Source organism: Rattus rattus, chromosome 6 (assembly GCF_011064425.1).
Source record: "Rattus rattus isolate New Zealand chromosome 6, Rrattus_CSIRO_v1, whole genome shotgun sequence".
NCBI classification, from domain to species: Eukaryota; Metazoa; Chordata; class Mammalia; order Rodentia; family Muridae; genus Rattus; species Rattus rattus.
The window spans coordinates 23,756,537-23,779,965 of NC_046159.1; the positions used below are offsets into that span (position 1 = coordinate 23,756,537).

Sequence of the window (23,429 nt, forward strand, 5' to 3'; positions counted from 1 at the left end):
CCAAGCTATACAAGTGTAACATATGTGCAGAGTGTCTAGGTCAGTCCCTTGCAGACTGCCTGGTTTGCCGTTCAGTCTCTGTGAGCCCTAGGTTACTTGGTACTGTCAGTTTTTCTTTGTGATGTCCTTTACCCTCTGACGCTTATAGTCCTTCCTTCCCCTCTTCTGCAGGACTTGCCAAACTCCTCCTAATCTTTGGAAGTGGGTCTCTGCATCTGTTTTCATTAGTTCCAGGGAAAAGCTTCTTTTCTGACAACTGTGATAGACACCACTCTATTTGGAAAAAACTTAAATGTTCCTCAGCATCAGAATGGATAAAGAAAGTGTGGTACATTTACACAGTGGAATATTACTCAGGTGCTAAAATAATGACAAGAAAATTGCCAGCAAATGGATGGAAGTAGAAATATCATCCTGAATGAGGTGCTTGAGTACCAGAAAGACAATTACATGGTATATAATCACTTATATGTGGATAATCACCTTAAAGTAAAGAATGCCCATGCTACAATCCACAGATCCAAAGAAGTAAGCTGAGGAAAAGGTGATTTTCCTCATGTTCTAAACAATGAAGCCTGTGTACATATTCTTACCTACAGCTTTTTATCCTCTTAAGAGCTTTGCTTAAACGTATTTTCCACGTGAATGGATTTAAAATGATTTGACAAAAGCATATGGCATATCTCTGTATACATCTAAATTTCTTACTACAAACGTGTATTGTTTTTTTCATATCAAAATACGGTAACAGCTAGGCTTGGTGGTGCACATCTGTGACCTCAACTGATCAGAAGATTGAAACAGGAGTGTCACAAATGCAGACAACCTGGAAAGCTCATCCTTGCCTTTAAAGATTTAAAAAGGCCTTTGTAAAGACCATATTCAGAGGTTAAGTATGATGCCTGGTTGAGGGATGGGACCACCCACCATTGTCAAAATTTTAACACAAAATTGCTCCTGTCTAAAGGAAATGCAGGGACAAAGAGAGGAGCAGAGACAGAAGGAAAGGTCATCCCGAGACTGTCCCACCTGGGGATCCATCCCATAAACAGCAACCAAATCCAGTCACTATTGCTGATGCCAAGAAGTGCTTGTTAACAGGACCCTAATATCGATGTCTCCTGATAGGTTCTGCTATAGCCTCACCAATACAGATGCAGATGATTGCAGCTAACCATCAGACTGAACACAGCAACCCAATGGAGGAGTTAGGGGAAAGACTGAAGGAGCTGAAGGCATTTACAACCCCATAGGAAGGAAAACAATATCAATCAACAATACCCCTCAGAGCTCCCAGGGACTAAACAACCAAACAAAGAATACACATAGAGGGACCCATGGCTCCATCTGCATATGTAGCAGTGGATGGCCTTATTTGGCATCAGTGAGAGGGGAGGCCCTGGTTCTGTTAAAGCTTGATGTCCTAGCATAGGAGACTACTAGGACAGTGAGGCTGGAGTGGATGGATGGGTGGGGGAGCACCCACATAGAAGCAGGGTGGATGGCGTGGGATGGGAGGAGTTGGAGGGGAAACTGGAAAGAGGAATAACATTTGAAATATAAATAAAATAAACAATAACTTTTTTTTTGCAAAAAGGCTAAGGATATGACCTTATGAAAGAGTATTGCCTAGCAGACCCCATGCTCTTAAGTGCAGTCTCCTACAGTGCCAGCACCAAAAATGAATGAAAGAAGGAAGGAAGGAGAGAAAGAAAAAAGGGGAGAGAAGGTTAACCCATTGGACTTCATGCACAATAGACATTTTTAAAAGCTAGTAGTATCTTTTGATTTACTTTCTTTGAAGTAATTTGAAATCATGCTAATTCTTAAAATAAACAATGTGTGAATTAAATATTTATATTTAGTTTTCACATAGTATATGGACTTCAAAACATTGTACTCATAAGCATATATAAAGTAAGATGTTAAAACATACTAGTTGATAATTGACCATAATAAGTGATCAGAAATAATTTTTTCAAATGTCTTTGGCTTGGTCTTGCAGAAATACTCTAAAATGACAGTGATGTTAAATGATTACGAGTCCAGTCCTTCTGCACACAAACACTGAGCCCTTTGATGCCGCATTCAGATAAACCTTCATGACTTAATTATGCTTCAACTGATTTGTTTCTCTTTACCTTGGTACCTTGAGAGGTCTCAGCTCGCTGAGTGTACACACCCCACAGGTGTTTTAGAGGACTTCACACTTGTTCATAATTATGTGTTTTCTACTGAGAATCAGGATTCCCAGGTGCCAAGTGAGAGGTTCCTGAGCCCTTGAAGACTCACAGTGACCCTGTGAAGGGGACATGATCTAGGGCTAAGTATGTGCAAAGCAGATTATACTCCCAGGACCTGAGGGAGTGTTTGGATACTGTTGGGCCTGTATCAGGACAAAACAGTGCTTTATAAATTTGCTCCACCCTGAGCACACTGTTTTATCAGTTTGTTGATGTGCAATCGAGGTTGATTAGTTCAAGACTCTCACCTGAACAGATATCTGGGTTTTTATCAATTATTTATCAATGTTAGCATGAAATTGCTCATTGCTTTCTCTCTCCTGATTGTTCTCATTGTATTCCAGGAACAAATTTCTTGGTTTTCCTTAAGTATACCTGCTTCTCCCGGCTACTATCAAGATGGGGATTTTGTTGTTGGAGGACTCTTTTCCCTTAGAGTGACTGCTGGAGACACTAGAAGCAAATTTGGCTTTAAAGATACAATCTCTATGCCTGATATTGTTTATGCGTAAGTGTTTCGATGCTCTCTTTAAAAAATATCGTTTCAGGATTTCCTATATGTTGATATGTTTCAATGTATGTTGATCAAACACACCTCTATTGCTTCCCCTCCAGTGGTCAATGTCTTCTTTCAACTTCATGGACTCGGTTTCCCTCCCTCCCTCTCTTCCCCACTTCAACTTCATAGAATCGCTCTTATTCACACTTTTTCATCTACTGAGTTCATTTAGGCAATGCCAGTACTGCAGGAGTATAGGACATGATTTAAAGTCTAGGTAAGGTACTAGGGCAAACCTCCTAAAGAAACATAGTCTCCCATCCCCAGTAGCCAGCAAATGCCAGTAGCTCCTCAGCCATGACTGGCTCTGTGTATGTCTCTCCCCTAGTCATGCTGAATCCTCTTAAATATGTAAGAAGGATTTGTAAACACTTTTCAGTTAAAGTGACTTTTCTTTGATTTTATTAAGTGTATCGTACTGACAACACTATATTTTTCCTGCTTTAATAGACTTGAAATTATTTTTTTTTCAATTGCCATAGATCATCAAGCACTGTGTGTCTTCCCGAGGATTATCCTATTTTTGAAGACAACATGAATACTAAGTTTTAATGTTTGCTATTTCCCACATTGTTTACTCCTCCATTTTAATTTCTCAGACACAAATTGGACAGTAGAAGTTGAAAATTGTACATTTGATAGGAATTGGTGGTGCAAACCTTTAATCTCAGGGCTTGAGAAGCAGAGTCAGGGGGATCTCTAGGAGTTCGCAGTTAACCTAGACTACAGAGTGAAGTTCAGTCCATCCTGGGCTGAATAGTAAGACTGTATCAAAGAAAATTCAAAAATAAAAATTATGAATTTAATAATGAGTTATACTATGAATATTCCCTCTAAAAACTAATTCCTCTACATTTTAAATATAGAATATCCTGCTTGTCTTGGATTATTTTGCATATTCTTCATATGACTTAGATTGTTAGAAATAAAATTCCAGAATTTGAGAGAGAGCAGGGAGGAGCTGCATGAAAAAAAGAGAGGGAGGTAAAAGATGCAATTATAGTTTAATTAAAAATTAAAAGAAAAAGAACATAAAAATTGTCTTTCCAATTTTTCTTCCCAGGGATCTCACTAAACATTATCAGCACATGTTGGCATTGGTTTTTGCTATAGAAAAAATCAATAAGGACCCAGATATTCTATTCAACATGTCCCTGGGCTTCTATGTCTTCAATGTTGACTTTATTGAGATGAAGGCCATGGAGAGTTCTATGGCTTTGCTCTCAGGACAGAGCCCCGCAGTTCCTAACTACAGCTGCAGGCCTGAGAAGACTAAAAAGCTGGTTGCAGTGATAGGAGGCATTTCAACAGGAATATCAACCCAGATCTCCCGAGTTCTAAGTCTCTACAATGTCCCTCAGGTACGCAGAGAATCCTGGCTCCTTAGGTTAAACACAGAATCATAGTAATAAATGCTAATTAATTTAGTTATTGTTTACTGATGAGGTATGGAAATAGTTAAAACTTTACTATTTAGTTATAATTTTTAACTCTAAAGTATAATTTGTTCATAAGATGAAATTATGCTTGTATAACAAATTTAATTTAAAAACCTTTAAATTTGAAAAAAATACAGATACAGTAATGACAGCCTGTACTTTTTCCACTCCTAGAAAATTTACTTTGCCTTGTACCATTGTTAATACTGTCTTACTTTTGTATCCAGTTTTTGAGCATCGGAAAGCATGAGGACTAATAATTCTTCACATGTATCTTCACTGTAATTACTATGCATATATTACTTATTATTTTACAGTGGTATCAGGTCAGATTGTCACATAACATTTATTTTTACAAAGGACCATGAGTCAGACTTACTCTGGCTGGATATTTGCAACTTTTCAGTTTTCTCTGATGGTTGGAAAAGTTTTATTTTTGTCTTTGTTTTAAAATCTTTCTGTTGGTTAGTAATGCTTCCTTATAAACAATGCTAGAGAGGTAGCATCTATATGTCAAAGGCATCTTACTTATTAATAAACTTGAAAGAGAGTTATTTAGAGAAATATGTTAGTTTGCAGATCGCAGTGGTCCAGCACTTAATGTTTCCCACTCAGTGAAGTAACTTACATCTTAGTAAAATGCATTAAGCTGCCATGTTGATTTATTTTATGTTTTAATTTTACTTACTTTGTTTATTTTTGACACTGCTCTTCACCATGCAAACTTTCCTGGTCTTGAACTTCTTATGTAGCCCAGGATATTTTCACAGTGATTCTCCTGCCTTTGTTTCTACAGGGATGGGATTAAAGGTATGCACTATTATGCCTCACCATTTTTTTCTTTTATGAGTTTTTATGAGGCTTTTTTCTTTTAAATTTTTTGACATCGGACATATGCTTATTATGACGTTGATATTGAACACAATTTTACATAAGAAATGTGTATATAATTGTACTTGTCTCTTTTAGTCACGGATCCTCCTACTGCCTCTCAATGACCCCTGGCCCCTCACCTAACAGATCCTTGTTCTGTTTTCCTGACATAGGATCCTTCCCTTTGCTCTGCAGCTTTTTCATTCCATGTAGCCCCCTGATCAGCCATGCAATGATTTGATGAGCTACCAGAGTCCTTTCAGAAGATCCTTGTCTGAGGTGATATTTTGAAGTGCTTCCTGTAGCATTCCTTTGTTATTTCAAAGTTTTACCCTAATGTCTCTGAGATGATTTGAATAGATATTTGCTCAGGGTAATATAATTCCATTTCAAGTTTTCTACATGTGGCTAGGTATTCAGTTTCCCTAGGAATTTATGGAAGCCACTGTCTCTTCTCAAATATATGTTTTTGACTATTGCTATGTGAGTTCGTTTATTGCTCTTCTGTTGGCATTGTGTAAAGATTTATGCTATGGCAACCCCAAGCTGCTGTGTTACCATGGCTCAGTAGTACAATTTGAGAACTTGTATATGAATTGACATGTACCAGTACCCTCACTATTTAGGATGGCTTTGTCCAATGGGGGTCTTTGTGTTTCCACCTGAACGCGAGAATTGTCTTTGCTAGTTTTATGATGAGTGTCATAGGAAGTTTGATGAGAATTATGCTTAATAATATAACATTTTGGAAAATTTTGTCAATTTAATTTAGCCAATCTCTGTGTGTCCAAGTCCCATCTGTATCCTAGAGTCTTTTTTAATGTCCTTAAAGTCTTATATCTGTGTGCCTAGTTTTATTTCTGGCTGGTTTTTCATTGCACATGGGGTTGCTCACATGATTTCTCCCTCATTATTGGTATATAGGAAGCTACTAGTTTACGTTTATTTTGTGTTCTGTTACTTTAATGAAGTAAGTATCAGGTCTGAGACTTTTCCTACTTAGCATTCCAGGAATATCCCATGAGAAAACCTACAGAAATAAATGTATTATATGTGAACAGTGATAATTTACCTTCTTATCTTGTTTGTGTTTTTTTAAAACTATATTTATTTTGTTAGGATTTCAAGTGAAAACTTAATTGCAAAAGTGAATACTCTCTAGAGTTTTTTTTGATAATTTTACTAATAAAGACTTTATTTTTCATCTGGCATTTTAGTAATGTCAGTAGCCCTGTATTCAGTAGTTAAGGAGTTACGATCTTTGAGGTAAGACATTCTTTGGGGGATCAAGTTTCTTTGGTCTCTATGTTTGAGTTGTGTGTATGCTAGCTTGGATTATTTTGTTTTTTGTTTTTACATGTAATCCTTTTATATAGATTTATTTTATTATTTTTAATATTTTGTATAGAGAAAAAGACTCAGGGGAAGGGAGAGAGTGAGAACTAGAATGGGACCCACTAGAATGATAAAAGAAATCCTAAGTCAGGGAACAGTAATAAAACATTGAACTAAAAGCTGAAAGAGTTTTGTTCAGAGAGCAGACCAGCAAGACAGGAGGGTATGGCAGGAGGGCATCAGGAGCAACAGTAAGAACAAAGTGCATGTGAATGGGCCATAGTGAAAACCATGCATCATATGCTGACAAAAATAACTCTAAGGACTGAAGTTCAATTCCCAGCAACTGTGTCAGATGGTTCAGGAACATCTCTAACTTCAGCTCAGGGGATCCCAACTCATCTGGTGTCTGTGGGCCCTGCAGTCTCTCTCTCTCTCTCTCTCTCTCTCTCTCTCTCTCTCTCTCTCTCTCTCTCTCTCTCTCACACACACACACACACACACACACAGACACACAGACACACAGACACACACACAGACACACACAGACACACAGACACACAGACACAGACACACACACACACACACACACACACACACACACACACACACCAGTATGTTCCACATAAAGGGAAATTAAATAAGTTTCTGGTTTATTTTGTTTAGTATAATATTAATATTTGCAGTTTCTTCCATCTTCCTCAAAATATCTTCATTTTTTATGGCTACATATAATTCTCTTGTGCATATATAACATGTTTTTGCTTTTATTAATTCCCGCTTAAGACATCTAGTTTGTTTCAGTTTCTTGATTAATATGAACGGTGTAAAGAACAAAATCAACAACAATAGATGGATATCCAGTTTCTCTTGCTTTGGTTAGGAGCTTGGAATATCTATATCAAGGAGTAGTAGGGCTGAGTTCTGTCGTTGGTCTATCCTTAGTGTTGTTTCATTCTATTATATTTCCTAACTGTGTCTGTTTGCATTTTCTAATAGCAGCAATGGGCTTCCTGTTTTCTCACACCTAGTTTGGTTTAATAATTAAGATTTATTTCATGTGTACAAGTGTTTCTCCTGCATGCATGGTATGTGCAACACATATGTACCTAGTGTTCTTGGAGAAAGCCAGAGTAAATGTTAGATCATCTGGATATGGAGTTACAGGTGGTTGTGGGTGCTTGAAATGAAACCCAGTTTGTGTGCAGGAACAGTTCATGTTCTTAACCACTGAGCCACCTTTCCATCCCCTGCTACTTATTCCCATGATGACAACACCTGTGACTAAGGTGACAGAGTGTTGAAGTATTTGTAATTTAGATTCCTCCCAAGGATGGTTAACATAGTTAAAACATTTATTAAACAGTTGTGTTTCTTAAATTTTTTGAGAGCTGTGTATGGATATTTAATTGTTTTGTTGATTTAATGTTTCTTGGCTTTTTTGTATTTCAAGTTTTGTTCTTCAACCTGTGGACACCGAGCTGTCTGTGGACAGTAAAAGTTATGATAGTTATGCAGGTAGCATTAACACAACAACTTCAATGTACTCACAATATCCGGGGGGTATTTGTGTGATTTATTTTAGTAATTCTCTTGCACAAGTCTTTTTCTTTTTTCTTTTCCTTATTTCCATTTCAAATGTTATCCCCTTTCACAGTTTCCCCTCCAGAAATCCCCTCTCCCTGCTTCTATGTGTGTGTTCCCCTACCCAAACATATACCCCCTCCTACCTCCCTGACCTGGCATTCCCCTACACTGGGGCATTGATCCTTAACAGGACCAAGGGCCTCTCCTCACATTGATGCCCAAAAAGGCCATCCTCTGCTGTATATGGGATTGGGGCCATGGGTTACTCCATATGTTCTCTTTGGTTAGTGGTTTAGTCCCTGGGAACTCTTGGGCAAGGTGGGGTGGGGGGAGTTGGTTGTTTGACCTTATTGTTCTTCTTATAGGCTTGCAAACCCCTTCAGTTCCTTTATTCCTTTCTCTAACTCCTCCATTGGAGACCCTGTTCTCAGTCCAGTGGTTGGCTGGGAAAATCTGCCTCTGTATTTGTCAGGTTTTGGCAGAATTTCTCAGGAGACAGCTATGTCAGACTCCTGTCAGCACGCACATCTTGGCATCCTCAAAGGTGACTAGGTTTGGGAGGGCTATATGTGGGATGAATCTCCATGTGTGGCAATTTCTGGATGGCCTTTCCTTCAGTCTCTGCTCCACACTTTGTCTCTGTATTTTCTCCTAAGTATTTTGTTCCCCCTTAAAAGAAGGACTGAAACATTCACACTTTGTTCTTTGTTCTTGAGCTTCACGTGTTGTCCTGCAAATTGTATCTTGGGTATTCCAAGCTTTGGGGCTAATATTCCCTTATCAGTGAGTGCATATCATGTGTGTTCTTACAAGTAAGTACTGGCTTACTTCACTGAGTATGATATTTTCTAGTTCCTTCATTTGCCTAGAATTACACAAAGTTATTGTTTTTAATGGCTGATTAGTATGCCATTGTGTAAATATGCCACATTTTCTCTATCCATTCTTCTTCTTCTTTTTTTTTTTTTCCGGAGCTGGGAACTGAACCCAGGGCCTTGTGCTTGCTAGGCAAGCACTCTACCACTGAGCTAAATCCCCAACCCTCTATCCATTCTTCTGTTGAAGGATATTGGAGTTCTTTCAATTTTCTAGCTATTATAAATAAGGCTCTCATATTATAAATATGATCAAAGGAGAGCAAGTGTCCTTGTTATGTGTTAGAGCATTTTTTGGAAATATGCCCAGGAGTGGTATAGCTGGGTCCTCAGGTATACTATGTCCAATTTTCCAAGAAACAGCCAGACTGATTTCCAGAATGGTTGTACCAGCTTGCAATCCCACCAACAATGGAGGAGTGTTCCTCTTACTCCGCATCTTCCCCAGCATCTGTGGTCACCTGAGTTTTTTATCTTCGCCATTCTGACTGGTATGAGATGGAATCTCAGGGTTGTTTTGATTTGCATTTCCATGATGACTAAGGATGTTGAACATTTCCTTAGGCACTTTAAGGCCATACATATTCCTCAATTGAGAATTCTTTGTTTAGCTCTGTACCCCAAATATTTTATTTTATTGGATTTTTTAAATTTACATTTCAAATATTATCCCACTTCCTGGTTTCCTGTCCATAAACCCCATATCCAATCCCCATGTGGGGTAGTATCTGGATGGCCTATGCTTCAGCCTCTGCTCCAAACTTTGTCTCCATCATTCCTCCTATGAAGATTTTTGTTTCCTCTTCTAAGAAGGACTGAAGCATCCACCCTTTGGTTGTCCTTCTTCTTGAGCTTCATGTGGTCTGTGGATTGTATCTTGGGAAATCCGAGATTTTTGGCTAATATCCACTTATCAGTGAGTGCATACCATGTGTGTTTTTTTGTGATTGAGTTACCTCACTAAGGATTTTCCTAGTTCTGTTCATTGGCCTATGAATTTCATGACAAATGAAATAGCTGAGTAGAACTCCATTGTGTAAATGTACCACATTTTCTGTATCCATTCCTCTGTTGAAGTGCATCTGGGTTCTTTCCAGCTTCTGGCTATTATAAATAAGGCTGCTGTGAACATAGTGGAGCATGTGTCTTTGCTGTATGTTGGAACATCCTTTGGATATATGCCAAGGAGAGGTATAGCAGGGTCATCAACTATGTCAAATTTTCAGAGTATCCTCCAGACTGATTCCCAGAGTGGTTATACCAACTTGAATCCCACCAACAATGGAGGAGTGTTCCTCTTTCTCAACATCCTCACCATCATCTGTTGTCAGCTGAGTTTTTGATCTTAGCTATTCTGACTGGTATGAGGTAGAATATCAGGGAAATTTTGATTTGCATTTCCCTGATGACTAAAGATGTTGAACATTTCTTTAGCCATTCAATATTCCTCAGGTGAAAATTTTTTGTTAACTGCACCCCATTTTTAATAGGGTTATTTGATTCTCTGAAATCTTTGTATATTTTGGGTATTAGCCCTCTATCAGATGTAGGATTGGTAAAGATTTTTTTCCAATCTGGTGGTTGCTGTTTTGTCCTAATGATAGTGTCCTTTGCCTTAGAGAAGCTTTTTACTTTTATGACGTCCCATTTTATGAGGTCACTTTAATCTCCTTTTGTTGTCTAAATGCTCTGGTTTGGAATCAAGTACTATGTTGAATAGGTAGGGAGAGAGTTGACAACCTTTTCTAGTTTTTGATTTTAGTGGGATTGCTTCAAATTTTTCTCCATTTAGTTTGATGTTGGCTATTGGTTTGCTGTATATTGCTTTTACTATGTTTATGTATAAGCCTCAAATTCCTGATGTTTGCAAGATGTTTATCATGAAGGGGTGTTGAATTTCGTCAAATGCTTCCTTAGCATCTAATTAGTTAATCATATAGTTTTTGTTTGAGTTTTTTTATATAGTGGGTTACATTAATGGATTTACATATATTGAATTATCCTGTATCACTAGGATCAAGCCTACTTGATCATGATGGATGATCTTTTGATGTGTTCTTGGATTCAGTTTGTGAGAATTTTATTGAGCATTTTGGCATCGATATTCATAAGGGAACTTGATCTGAAGTTTTCTTTCTTTGTTGGGTCTTTGCAGGGTTTAGGTGTAATCATAATTGGGGCTTCATAGATCAATTGGGTAATGTTCCTTCTCTTTCTATTTTATGGAATGGTTTGAAGAGTATTGATATTCGGTCTTCTTTGAAGGTCTGATAGAATTCTCCACCAAACCCATCTGGTTCAGGATTATTTTTTGTTAGGAGAGTTTTAATGACTGTTTCTATTTCTTTAGGGGTTAAGGGACTGTTTAGAGGGTTTATCTGATCATGATTTAATTTTCGTACCTGGTATCTGTCTAAAAAAAATTGTCTGTTTCATTCAGATTTTCCAGCTTTGTTGAGTGTAGGCTATTGTAGAAGGATGTGAGGGTGTTTTGAGTTTTCTCAGTTCTGTTTGTTTTGTCTTAAGTTTCATTTTTGATTTTCTTAATTTAGATACTATCTCTATGCTCTCTGGTTAGTCTGGCTAAGACTTTATCTATCTTGTTGGTTTTTTGCAAAGAACCAGCTCCTGGTTTTGTTGATTCTTTATATAGTTATCTTTGATTGTAATTGGGTGATTTCAGCTCTTGAGTTCGATTATTTCCTGCTGTGTACTCCTCTGGGGTGCAATTGCTTCTTTTTATTCTATAGCTTTCTAATGTGCTGTGAAGCTGCTATTGTATGCTCTTTCTAGTTTCTTTTTGGAGGCACTCAGAGCTATGAGTTTTCCTTTTAGCAATGCTTTCATTGTGTCCCATAAATTTTGGTTTGTTGTGGTTTCATTTTTTTTTATATTTTTTATTATTATTAACTTGAGTATTTCTTATATACATTTCGAGTGTTATTCCCTTTCCCGGTTTCCGGGCAAACATCCCCCTCCCCTCCCCTTCCTTATGGGTGTTCCTCCCAACCCTCCCCCATTGCTGCCCTCTCCCCAACAGTCTAGTTCACTGGGGTTCAGTCTTAGCAGGACCCAGGGCTTCCCCCTTCCACTGGTGCTCTTACTAGGATATTCATTGCTACCTATGAGGTCAGAGTCAGGGTCAGTCCATGTATAGTCTTTGGGTAGTGGCTTAGTCCCTGGAAGCTCTGTTTGGTTGGCATTGCTGTACATCATTTTCATTAAATTCTAAACAGTCTTTAATTTCTTTCTTTACTTCTTCCTTGACCAAGTTATCATTGCTCAGCATCCATGTATATGTGAGCTTTCTGTTGTCATTTTTGTTATTGAAGACATGCCTTAGTCCATGGTGATCTGAGAGGATGCAAAAGATTAATTCAAACTTCTTGTATCAGTTGAGGCCTGTTTTATGACTAATTATATGGTCAGTTTTGGAGGAGGTACCATGAGAAGAAGATATATTCTTTTGTTTAAGGATGAAATGTCCTATAGATATCTGTTAAATCCATTTGGTTCATAACATCCGTTAGTTTCACCGTGTCTCTGTTTAGTTTCTGTTTCCATGATCTGTCCATTGATGAGATTATGAGTGGGCTGTTGAAGTCTCCCACTATTATTTTGTGAGGTGCAAAGTGTGTTTTGAGTTTTAGTAAAGTATGTTTTATGAATGTGCGTGCCCTTGCATTTGGAGCATAATTGTTCAGAATTGAGAGTTTACCTTGGTAGATTTTTCCTCTGATGAGTATGATGTGTCCTTTCTTAATTTTGGTAACTTTTGTTAGAATATTAATTTTATTCAATATTAGAATGGCCACTCTAGCTTTTTTCTTAGGACCATTTGCTTGGAAAAATTTTTCCTAGTCTTTTACTCTGAGGTAATATCTGTCTCTGTCACTGAGGTGTCTTTCCTGCATGCAGCAAAATGCTTGTTCCTATTTATGTATCAAGTCAAGTAATCTATCTTTTTTTATTGGGGAATTGAGTCCATTTGATATTACAAGACATTAAGAAAAGTGGTTATTCCTTCCTGTTATTTTTATTGTTAGAGGTGAAATTATGTTTGTGTAGGTATCTTCTTTTGGGCTTGTTGGAATAAGATTAATTTCTTGCCTTTTCTAGGGTATGGTTTCCCTCCTTGTATTGGAGTTTTCCATCTATTATCCTTTATAAAGCTGGATTTGTGTGGAGATGCTGTGTAAATTTGGCTTTGTCATGGACTATCTTGTTTTCTCCATCTATGTTAATTGAGAGTTTTGCTGAGCATAGTAGCTTGGGCTGACATTTGTGTTCTCTTAGGCTCTGTATGAGATTTGCCCATGGTCTTTTGGCTTTTGTCGTCTCCTGAGTAGTCTGATGTAATTCTGATAGGTTTGCCTTTATATTTTACTTGAGCTTTTTCCCTCACTGCTCTTTTTTTAAAATTTTCTTTAGTTTGCCCTCACTGCTCTTAATATTCTTTCATTTTGTATACTCAGTGTTTTGATTATTATGTGACAGAAGTTACTTTTCTAATCCAGTCTATTTGGAGTTCTATAGGCTTCTTTTATGTTTATGGGCATCTCTGTTTTTAGGTTAGGGAAGTTTTTTTATTTTTCTATAATTTTGTTGAAGATATTTACTGACCCTTTAAGGTGGGGCTGTTCAATCTCTTCTATACCTATTATCCACAAGTTGATCTTCTCATTGTGTCCTAGATTTCCTGAATGTTTTTGGTTAGGAAACTTTTGCATTTTCCATTTTCTTTGACTGTTGTGTCAATATTTATTATGGTATCATCTGTTCCTGAGATTCTCTCTTTTATCTCTTGTATTTTGTTGGTGATGCTTGCATCTATGACTCCTGTTCCATTTCCTAGGTTTTCTGTCTCTGGGGCTGTCTTTCTTTATGATTTAGTTATTGCTTCTATTTTCATTTTTAGATCCTGCATGGTTTTGTTCAATTCTTTCACATTTTTGGTTGTGTTTTCCTGTAATTCTTTAAGGGATTTTTGTGTTTCCTCTTTAAGAGACTTTACCTGTTTACATGTGTTCTTCTGTATTTTTTTTTATTAACTTGAATATTTCTTATATACATTTCGAGTGTTATTCCCTTTCCCGGTTTCTGGGCAAACATCCCCCTCCCCCCTCCCCTTCCTTATGGGTGTTCCCCTCCCCACCCTCCCTCTTCTGTATTTCTTAAAGGGAGTTATTTATGTCTTTATTAAAGTCCTCTATCATCATCATGAAATGTGATTTTATTTTTAAATCCAAACCTAGCTTTTCTGGTGTGTTAGGGTATCCGGGTCTTTGTGTACTGTGATAATTGGGTTCTAATGATGCCAGGTAGCCTTTGTTTCTGTTGCTTATGTTTTTGCACTTGGCTCTCTCCATCTGGTTATTTCTAGTGCTACCTTCCCTTGCTGTCTCTGACTGCAACTCATCTGTCCTGTTTATGTCAGAACTCCTCAAAGTCCAGCTGTCTCTGTGATCCTATGATTCTGTGATCCTGTGTTCTGAGATCCTGTGTGTGTTATAGCTGCTGGGATCTTGAATTCCTGCTGTGACTAAGCTTCTGAGATCCTGTTATGTCAGAATTCCTGGGAGTTCAGCTTACTCAGGGTGCTGCAGGAGTGGGTGCAGGAGCCAGAGCCTTGGGTTTGTGCCAGGCACTGGTACAAACTGGAAGGAACTTTTTCTGGTTCCTATGGGGTTCCTAGTTATTCTGGGTGTTGGGAAAGATGTTGTGGCCTCAACTGTGATCTTGAGTGTGTCTGAGCTCCAGTGCTCCTGGTTATGTCTGATCTCCTGGGAGGTGAGCTTTTTCCATCTTCCTGTGATCCTTGGCCTTTCAGAGCACCTAGGAGTCAGGTTTACTCTGAGTGTTTGGGACTGTGTGCAGAGTTAACACCCAAGGTCTGCTCAGGGCACAGGTTTGGACTAAAAGGAACCTCTTGCACAGGTCTTAAGAGTGAATTGTGTAGCTGGCAGTGCTGTGATACTGATCAGGTTTTATATGAGTTTCATTTCCTATATTGTGTTGGGACTTTTGTTTGTCTTTTTTCTGTGTAGAATATGTAAACCATATCTAGTGTATGTAAATGAATTACTAATATATGCAAATCACACCAACTATATGTATGATAGATAATCCTTCCTTTCTATTTCTTCTCTTTGCCTACCTGAGTGCTGTATTTCTCCTCTCAACCAGTTCTCTGTGTTGGGTTCTCTGTATACTCAGTCCTGCATATTTCTTGATTCACTTTCATGTTTTCTAGAGTTCATACTTGAGTTGAAGAAAATTTAGGAAGGTTGTCCAATGGTGATTTTAATCTGACCAACTTGCATTTTAACTTTCAGCAACTTTATTTGTTTTTGTTATTTGAGAATTTTTCCTCTACATTTTAAAATGTCTTCATCAAATGCTTATTTGCTAAGTTCTTTTTAGATTCTCAGTTTATTTAGTCTTACTGCATCTACCTGCTTATGTGACCTCTGTTTGTGATTATTGAATATTGGTCACTCTACACAACATATCATCTCTGATATCAAACCTCCTATCATTTTACTTACTCTCTTTAATTTCTAGTACTGAAGGATTATAACTTCACCGAAGTGCCATAGTTATTTGTTCTTCACTATCTCTTTCAGTCTATGTGCATGTCTGTGGTGTGTGTGTGTGTGTGTGTGTGTGTGTGTGTGTGTATGTGTGTGTGTGTATTTGATGAGCATATGAATACATGTGTGTGATGTGTGGCATGTAGGCATATATAGTGTGTGTCAGGACTGTACAAGAAAACATGTTAATACACCTGGAGTCATACAGTCTTCCTTTATCACCTTCTACACTGCTGCCTTGAAATTTTGAGCTGACTAGTCAATAAGATATTGGAATTTACCTGTCTCTACTCTGCTATGTTGGAATAAAAGCACACACAGCCATGTCTGACTTGTTATTGGGATGCTGAGGGTTTAAATTCAGGCCCTCATGCTTGCAGAAGCAGCACTTACAACCTACAGAGCCACCTCTTCAGTCTCTCTCTCTCTCTCTCTCTCTCTCTCTCTCTCTCTCTCTCTCCCTCTCTCTCTCCCTCCATCTCTCTCTCTCTCTCTGAGTCGTAGGGAGTGACAAAATAGAGCTTTTCTGCTTTGTCAGCCCATCTCTCTGGAGACACAGCTCTCTTCCTGAGAGAAACACAAAGATTAGAAGCCTGAACGAACCCTGGGCTTTTCCTGTCAGCACAACAGGTCTCTCCACCACAGAATCTTGCCTTATAATTGGATATGATTTATCATATTTCAAACATACTTTTTAAATTTTTTGGTTTAAAAGTAGTTCATTCAGACTTTTAGAGAAATGTTTAATTAACAAAGTTATGTTAATTAATAAAACTTAAACTGTTTTATTAATTAATTTAGTTTCAGGGACTCATGAATGCATTATCAGATTATATATATATATACATATATATACATATATATCATCTTGTTGTATCTATTTAAATTGTTTACATTTGTGCATTTAGTAAATATTGAATATTTCTTTATATTTCTGTTTCTTCCTCAAATTACTCATGCTTACTGAGTTCATTTTCTGATTTCTTCTTTCCTACCCACCCACCCCTCTCACAGTCAGTTGACATGTATTAAGTGTCTGTATTCAATTATCCTGATTTTAGATTTAATAAGTGATATGTTCACTAAACATTCAAATTCAGATGCCTGGTGAGCAGAGCCAAATCATGAGCTGTGGACTAGGGCATGATCTAGTAGCCATCTGACTTTAGGAGATAGTTTCCAGAATTTGTGTGGAAAGGAGGATCAAGTCCTAATCTGAGCCCTGGGATACTGGGATATTATGATACTACCAGTGTAGACAGAGATAGAAGAGTCAGTAAGTCAGACTGATAGTGTTGACCAAGCCTTAGAAATACATTCCTTGACTAAAGAATGGTTTTTGGAACTCATTAAAGGGCACATTTGAAGGAAAAGGATTGTTGCATGCCAATATAAGATATTAAGTGCAGTCAGTTCTAATAATTGGTCATTGATATAGCATATTAGGTAATTAGTGAACTAGTCTATCACCCACCCAAGAAGAGATACCCTAGAGAGCATAGGAATAAGAGTATAGACATCTCAATTGAAATTTTCTGGTAAGAAGGATAGCAACAAGATAGGGGAGACCAGAGGGTCATGTTAAAACAAACTTTAGAAGAATTATTGAGGTATATAGTCAGTCTTCTATCCTGAGCAAAATTATTTTAGGGTTATTGACTATGGATTGAACATTACAAAAAGACAATACACATAAGAACTTCAGGGAAATATAAACTGCATTAGTGGATTTTAAAATGCCTCATAAGTTCCATTTTATTGTTTAATTAATTATGGATTTGTGAAAAGTGAAAAGGCCTTCAGTGTTAAGTTGTCTCCACTTCAAATGTCAGGAAGAGTCAAAGTTTTGTATAAGAAGTGACAGATTTGTAAAAGCTCTTGTTTGACTGGTATTACAGAACTGAGAGAAGCAGATAGACACTCTGTGGCCCTATTTGATACATTTTATAAAAGGTTTAATAAAAGATACATTTTGTGTGAGCAGTGAGATGAAAGTGGTGGGTCATAGGTAAAAAAAATTGGTATTACTTAACAACACTATCTAACTATTTAATTTATTCTAAAGTGCATTAAGAGAAATTGTGAATCAAATCATTTGAGAAAAACATAATTGTCTTGTGTTAAATAGTAACTTTCTTTCTATTTAGATCAGCTATGCTCCTTTTGACCAGAGTCTTGGGACCGGAGTCCAGCTGCAGTCTCCATACCAGTTTCCTGTGCACACCACAGCTCTGTATCAGGGAATTATTCAACTGCTGCTATACTTCACTTGGGTCTGGGTTGGCCTGGTGGTTCCAGATGATGTGAGAGGAGAACTCTTCCTTAGGGACATCACAGAGGAGATGAACAACCATGGACTTTGTGTTGCATTTGCAGAAAAGGTTCCAGAATTCCCTGCTAGGGACACAATAAACAGGAAACTTTTTATGGAAAGATTCATATTGACCCGTGTTATTGTTGCATTTGGTGACACATATTCTCTTCTGAGATTTGTCTACAACATCTATTGCAATACCCCTTTTGGTAACATCTGGATCACAACTTCTGATTGGGATATCACCACATTCCCCTTTCAACAAAATGTAGGTTATACGTATTTTGGTGGAGGATTATCATTTTCTGTTCACACGGATGAAATTCTGGAATTCAAGGATTTTCTCAGAAGTGTTCAACCTAGGAAATACCCTCAAGATATCTTTTTACAGGATGTGTGGTCAATCTTATTTGAATGTCCTTATTTAGATAAGGACTGGATCAGGGAACTGAGTCAATGTGAGCAAAATGGCAACCTCAGCACCCGACCTTTATATCTTTGGGACATGAATACTTCACCCTCAAGCTACAAAGTCCATTTTGCTGTGTATGCCATTGCTGAGGCCCTTCATGAGGAGCTGTCACTCACTGTGGAAGGAGACTCACTCAGGAAAGGTGGACCCCGAGCTCTTCTTCCATGGAAGGTAGCAATAATTGATCTTGTGTTTTCTTAGGTTGTTAGGGCCTGCCTTGTAAGTTCTACATTCTGAGTCATGATTTTTCCTAGTTGGTTTTAGAAAAGTATTTCAGTTGTTACCTTGTTTCCTTATGTTACTATATTTTTCCTCAAAGTATTCATATTTATTTCAGTAGCATAAAGATACAGTGTTAGAGAATGATAAAGAAAAACACATTTTAATGGTTAAAGTTGAGCTAATATTACTACCAAAAACCAATATGTATATGGTGCTGACAAGTGGTTTTCCTACCTTAAGCATACTCAAACAATGACATTTAAGCCTTTTTATTTTCATATATCTTTTTATTACTACTTTTAATGTTTTTTCAAGAAATTAAAAGTCATAAATCAAGGGACTTTTATGAGTATAAACATGTCATTTTTAAAGAGATTTTAAGTCAATTTGATGCCAGAAGCTTCTTTTGTTTTCATATACAGATCCTAGAAAGATAGCATAGCTTCCATAAGGCTAGACATTATGATCCATGACTGTTCTCTAGCCTATGGGAGGCTGAGGCAGAAAGATCATGAGTTTGAAGCCAGCCTGGGCTGTACAGAAAGACCTCGTCTTAAAAATCAAATCCAAAACAAAACTGAATCAAAAACAGGTTCTCTAAAATGAACCTGGATTGAATGTGGTGGCACTATCACGTCATATCAACTTTCCACATGCTTACTCCTGGGCACGTGCTTATGTTTTCAAACCTTTGCATTTACAACAATGTATCTAAATTATTTTCCTCTATGTCATTTTCAACACTTTATTTTTGAGATTGTTTAAACTTGCTTATTATCATTTCAAACATTTAAATAATGAATGTTATGAATTTTCTACCCTTGCTCCATTTCATTCCTTCCCCCTTCCTTGCTGGAGCCTTTCTCCCAACCAGACCTGTATCACTCCCACGACCTCTTTTTGTAAGTGGGACACTATGAATTTAACTAGAGATTCTAACCCAAGAGTGTGAGGTTATTACTGGACTAAGGGCTAATTAACACTTTACGTCACATAAATCTTTTGTATTTTGAATTTTGTGGTTGTTTTCTTTGCTGTGCAGAAGCTTTTTCTGTTAGAATAGATTAACTTGGCTTTCACTGAGTGCTTCTGATGTCATATTTGAAAATTATCATCAAGACTAATGACATTGACAAACTTCCCCCTCTGTTTTACTCTAGGAGTATTTTTATCTGTTTTGATCTGTTTTTACTTTATTTGATGTATGAAACAAACAGTTATTTACACGTTGAAACCCTGTTTCCACAACAGCGTTTGTGGAAGAGACTACATTTCACCTGTTATTGGTGTGTTGTTTATTCAGTTGGTTTCTGGATCTCTGCTCAGTTCCTCTGTGCTGTGTGCATGTTATATTCAGTGTGTATGGCTGCAATTTTACAAAACTATTTGGAATGGGAAAAACAATGCTTTAATTTTGTTCTTCTTGATAAAATTTGTAGAAGATGTGTGACACCTTTTGGCTCTTCTCTCCTGTGGGCATTTTAGACATTGTTAATCTATGAGAAAAAACTCGTTTAACTTTTGGAAGAAATTGTCCAAATCTGAGAAACCTCTTATGTAATGAAGTCTTTTAAACAATTTTAACTCTTCTAATCCTTGAGTTGTTATCTTCCTATGTCTCTTCAATCTCTTTCATCAATGTCTTACATGTTTCACCATAGGGATATTTAACCTACGTCAGTAAACTTATTCCTCATATGCTTGAGGCAAACCAGTGGGAGAAAAAGGGTCTCATGAGGAGTCAAAAGAGTCAGAGGCACACCCTCTCCTATTTTTAGGAGTCCCACAAACATTCCAGCTAAACAGCCTCTGTAGGAATGCAGAGGGACCTGGTGCAGACCAAGGCAGGCTCTGTGATTGTCAGTTCAGTATCTGTGAGCCACTCAGAGCCATGCTCTGCTGATTCTGTGGGCTATTTTCTCCCGGTGTTCTCAACTGCTCTGGATTCTACAATCCTTCCTCTCTATCTTCCATGGCTTCCCCAGGCACTGCCTAATATTTGGCCGTGGGTTTGGTCATCTGTTTCCATCCTACTAAATAAAGTTTCTGATGAAAACTTGAATAGGCACTGCTGTACGAGGATAGCAGAATATCCAGAGGAATCCATTCATTGACTTGTTGCTGTTGTTGGGTTCTGTGGTGTTTGGTTCTATCTTAGGTCTCTGAGCCTCTGAGCTTCAGGTTCCTGGCCATCCAAGCAGTGTCTGGCGTGGGTTACCTCTCATATATTGAGTCTCAAATCAGACTAGTCATTGCTTGGTCACCCCCACAGAGCCCCAGCACATCTTGCAGTCAGGACAAGTTGTCGGTCCATTGATTTTTGGCTGGATGGGCATTCAAGCCACACAACTGGGAGCTTTGCCTGCTTATAGAAGATGGCCAGTTCATATTCCATATCCTCCATTACTAGGAGTCCTCACTAAAGCCACCGTCATAGATAGAAGGTAGTTTCAACTTCACTAGGTCTTGACATCATCCCTAAATGCCCCAATATTTCATTTCTCTCTGTCTATACCCTCTCTACCTCTCTCTTAAATATTTTCCTTCTTGTTTCCATCTTCACCCCACCTCTAGTCTACTCACAAAATCTATTCTATTTTCCCTTCTGAGGAAGATTCCTGTGACACCGCCCCCCAGAACCCTTCTTGTTACTTAGCTTCTCTTGGTCTGTGGATTGTAATACAGTTATCATTCACTTTACAGCAAATAACCATGTGTAAGGAAGTACATACCTGTTTGTCTTACTGGGTCTGGGATGCCTCACTCTGGATATAATCTAGTTCCATCCATTTGGAAGCAAATTTGCCAATGTCATATTTCTAACAGCTGAGTATTATTCCTTTGTGTGTGTGTACCACACTATGTTTATCCATTCTTTAGTTGAGAAGCATCTAGGTTGTTCCAGTCTCTGGCTATTATAAATAAAGTCAGTGTGAACTAACAGAGCAAGTGTCATTGTGGTAGGATGGAGTGTTCTTTAGGTGTCTTCCCAAGAGTGGTATAGGTGAGTCTTGAGGTAGATCAATTCCCAGTTTTCTGAGGATTCATCATCATTGTTTCTATAGTGGCTATACAAGTTTGTACTCCCTCCATCAATGCAGAAGTGTTGCCCTTGCTCAAACTCCTCGTCATCATGAGCTGTCATTTATATCTTTGATCTTAGCTGTCCTGACATGTGTAAGAGGGAATTGTAAAGTAGTTTTGATTTGCATTTCTCTAATGGCTAAGGATGTTGAATATTATTTTAAGTCTTATTCAGCCCTTTGTTATTCATAGATTGAGAATTCTGTTTAGCTATGCACCTCTTATTTTTTAATTTAGATTGTTTGTTTTTTTTTGCTGCCTAGTATCTTCACTTCTTCATATATTTTAAATATTTTGTTCTCTGTCAGATTTAGAGTTGGTATAAATCATTTCCCACTATGTAGACTGCCATTTTGACCTTTTGAAGTTGTCCATTGCTTTGCAGAAGCTTCTTGGTTTCATTTGGTCTCATTCATTAATTGTTGATCTTAGTACATACACTATTAGTGTTCTGTTTAGGAAATTGTCTTCTGTGCCAATGTGTGCAAGGTTGTTCCTTAATTTTCCTACCATCAAGTTCTGTGTGTCTGGTTTAATATACTGTTAGTTGTGCATGGTGATAAATATGGACGTATTCACATTATTCAACATAAAGACAACACCATTTTTTAAAGATGCTTCTTTTTATTGTTTATTTCTGGCTTCCTTATCAAAAATCAGGTGTTCATAGGTATGTGGATTTATTTGTAGGTCTTCAATTTGATTCCCTTGCACAACGTGTATGATTTTATGAAAATACTTTGTGCCTTTTATTACTATAGCACTATGCTGCAATTTAAAATTAGGGATGGTGGTGCCTTTGGATCTTATTTTACTGTTTATTATTTTAATTCTACTGATCCATGGCTATGGGAAGTCTTTTCATCTTCAGATGGCTTCTGTTTATTTATTCAAAGACTTAAAGTTTTATCATACAAGTCTTTTGCTCAATTCATTTTGCTATCAATTTTATATTTTTGTGGCTATTGTGAAGTACTGTTTACCTAATTTTTTGTCAATCTGTTTGTCATTTTTATATAGGAAGGCTACTAATTCTTTTGAGTTAATTTTGTGTCCAGACACATTGCTGAAAGTGCTTGATCAGTTATAGGAGTTCCCTGGAAGTGGTTGCTTATGTACACTATCATATCTTCTGCTAATAATAATACCTTGAGTTTTTATTTTCTAATTTACATCCCTTCATCTCCTTCATCTATCTTATTGCTGTAAAGCCCATTTGGCTTATAACATCCCTTACCTCTAGCACTTGCTGAGTTTTTGTCTGTTTGTGTGTGTGTGTGTGTGTGTAGAATATAGGCCTACTTCTGACACGGATTACCCCTATGATAAATGTTTGATATGTATAACAATAATGAAAGTCACAGGAGCATACAGTTTGAGAAAGAGTGAGCAGTTAAAGAAACCAGGTATATTTGCATCTCTCTGACTCACAGCGCAAGTTCAGAATGTTATTTTTCACTTTTAGCTCCATCCATTCTTACAAAAGTACCAACTTGGGAGAAGCTCCAATGAGCAGAATGTCATGAACAACGAGGTTTCGGCAACCAAGCTTGACATCTTTAATTACCAGTCTCTGCAGAGTGGTACAGAAGCTCAAGTGAAAGTTGGCGAGTTTGTATTTGAATCTCACAGTGTTCAACATTTCTCCCTAAATGACAAAATCATAATGTGGGGTGAACACCACAATAAGGTGAGTATCTTTGAGGTTGGCACCATGTACTGTTCTAAGAGTAGAATTCCTCAGAGAACAACGTTGCCAGAAATCATCACCTTTTGGCCCAAGAAGAACAAAGAGAGTAATTGCCAATAGCTGTATGCTTCTGGGTCCCAGAA

At 37.6% G+C, this 23,429-nt stretch overlaps 1 protein-coding gene across 1 annotated transcript in view; it reads left to right on the top strand.

The window, feature by feature from the left end:
- Positions 1–2,536: 2,536 nt before the first annotated feature.
- The window catches only part of LOC116903300 (vomeronasal type-2 receptor 26-like), a 39,423-nt gene continuing 18,530 nt past the window's right edge, over positions 2,537–23,429 (top strand). Inside the window, exons 1-4 of the mRNA XM_032905723.1 lie at positions 2,537–2,751; positions 3,866–4,163; positions 17,652–18,461; positions 23,062–23,286. Coding sequence (XP_032761614.1) covers positions 2,537–2,751; positions 3,866–4,163; positions 17,652–18,461; positions 23,062–23,286 — 1,548 coding nt within the window. The remainder of the gene's footprint in view (positions 2,752–3,865; positions 4,164–17,651; positions 18,462–23,061; positions 23,287–23,429) is intronic.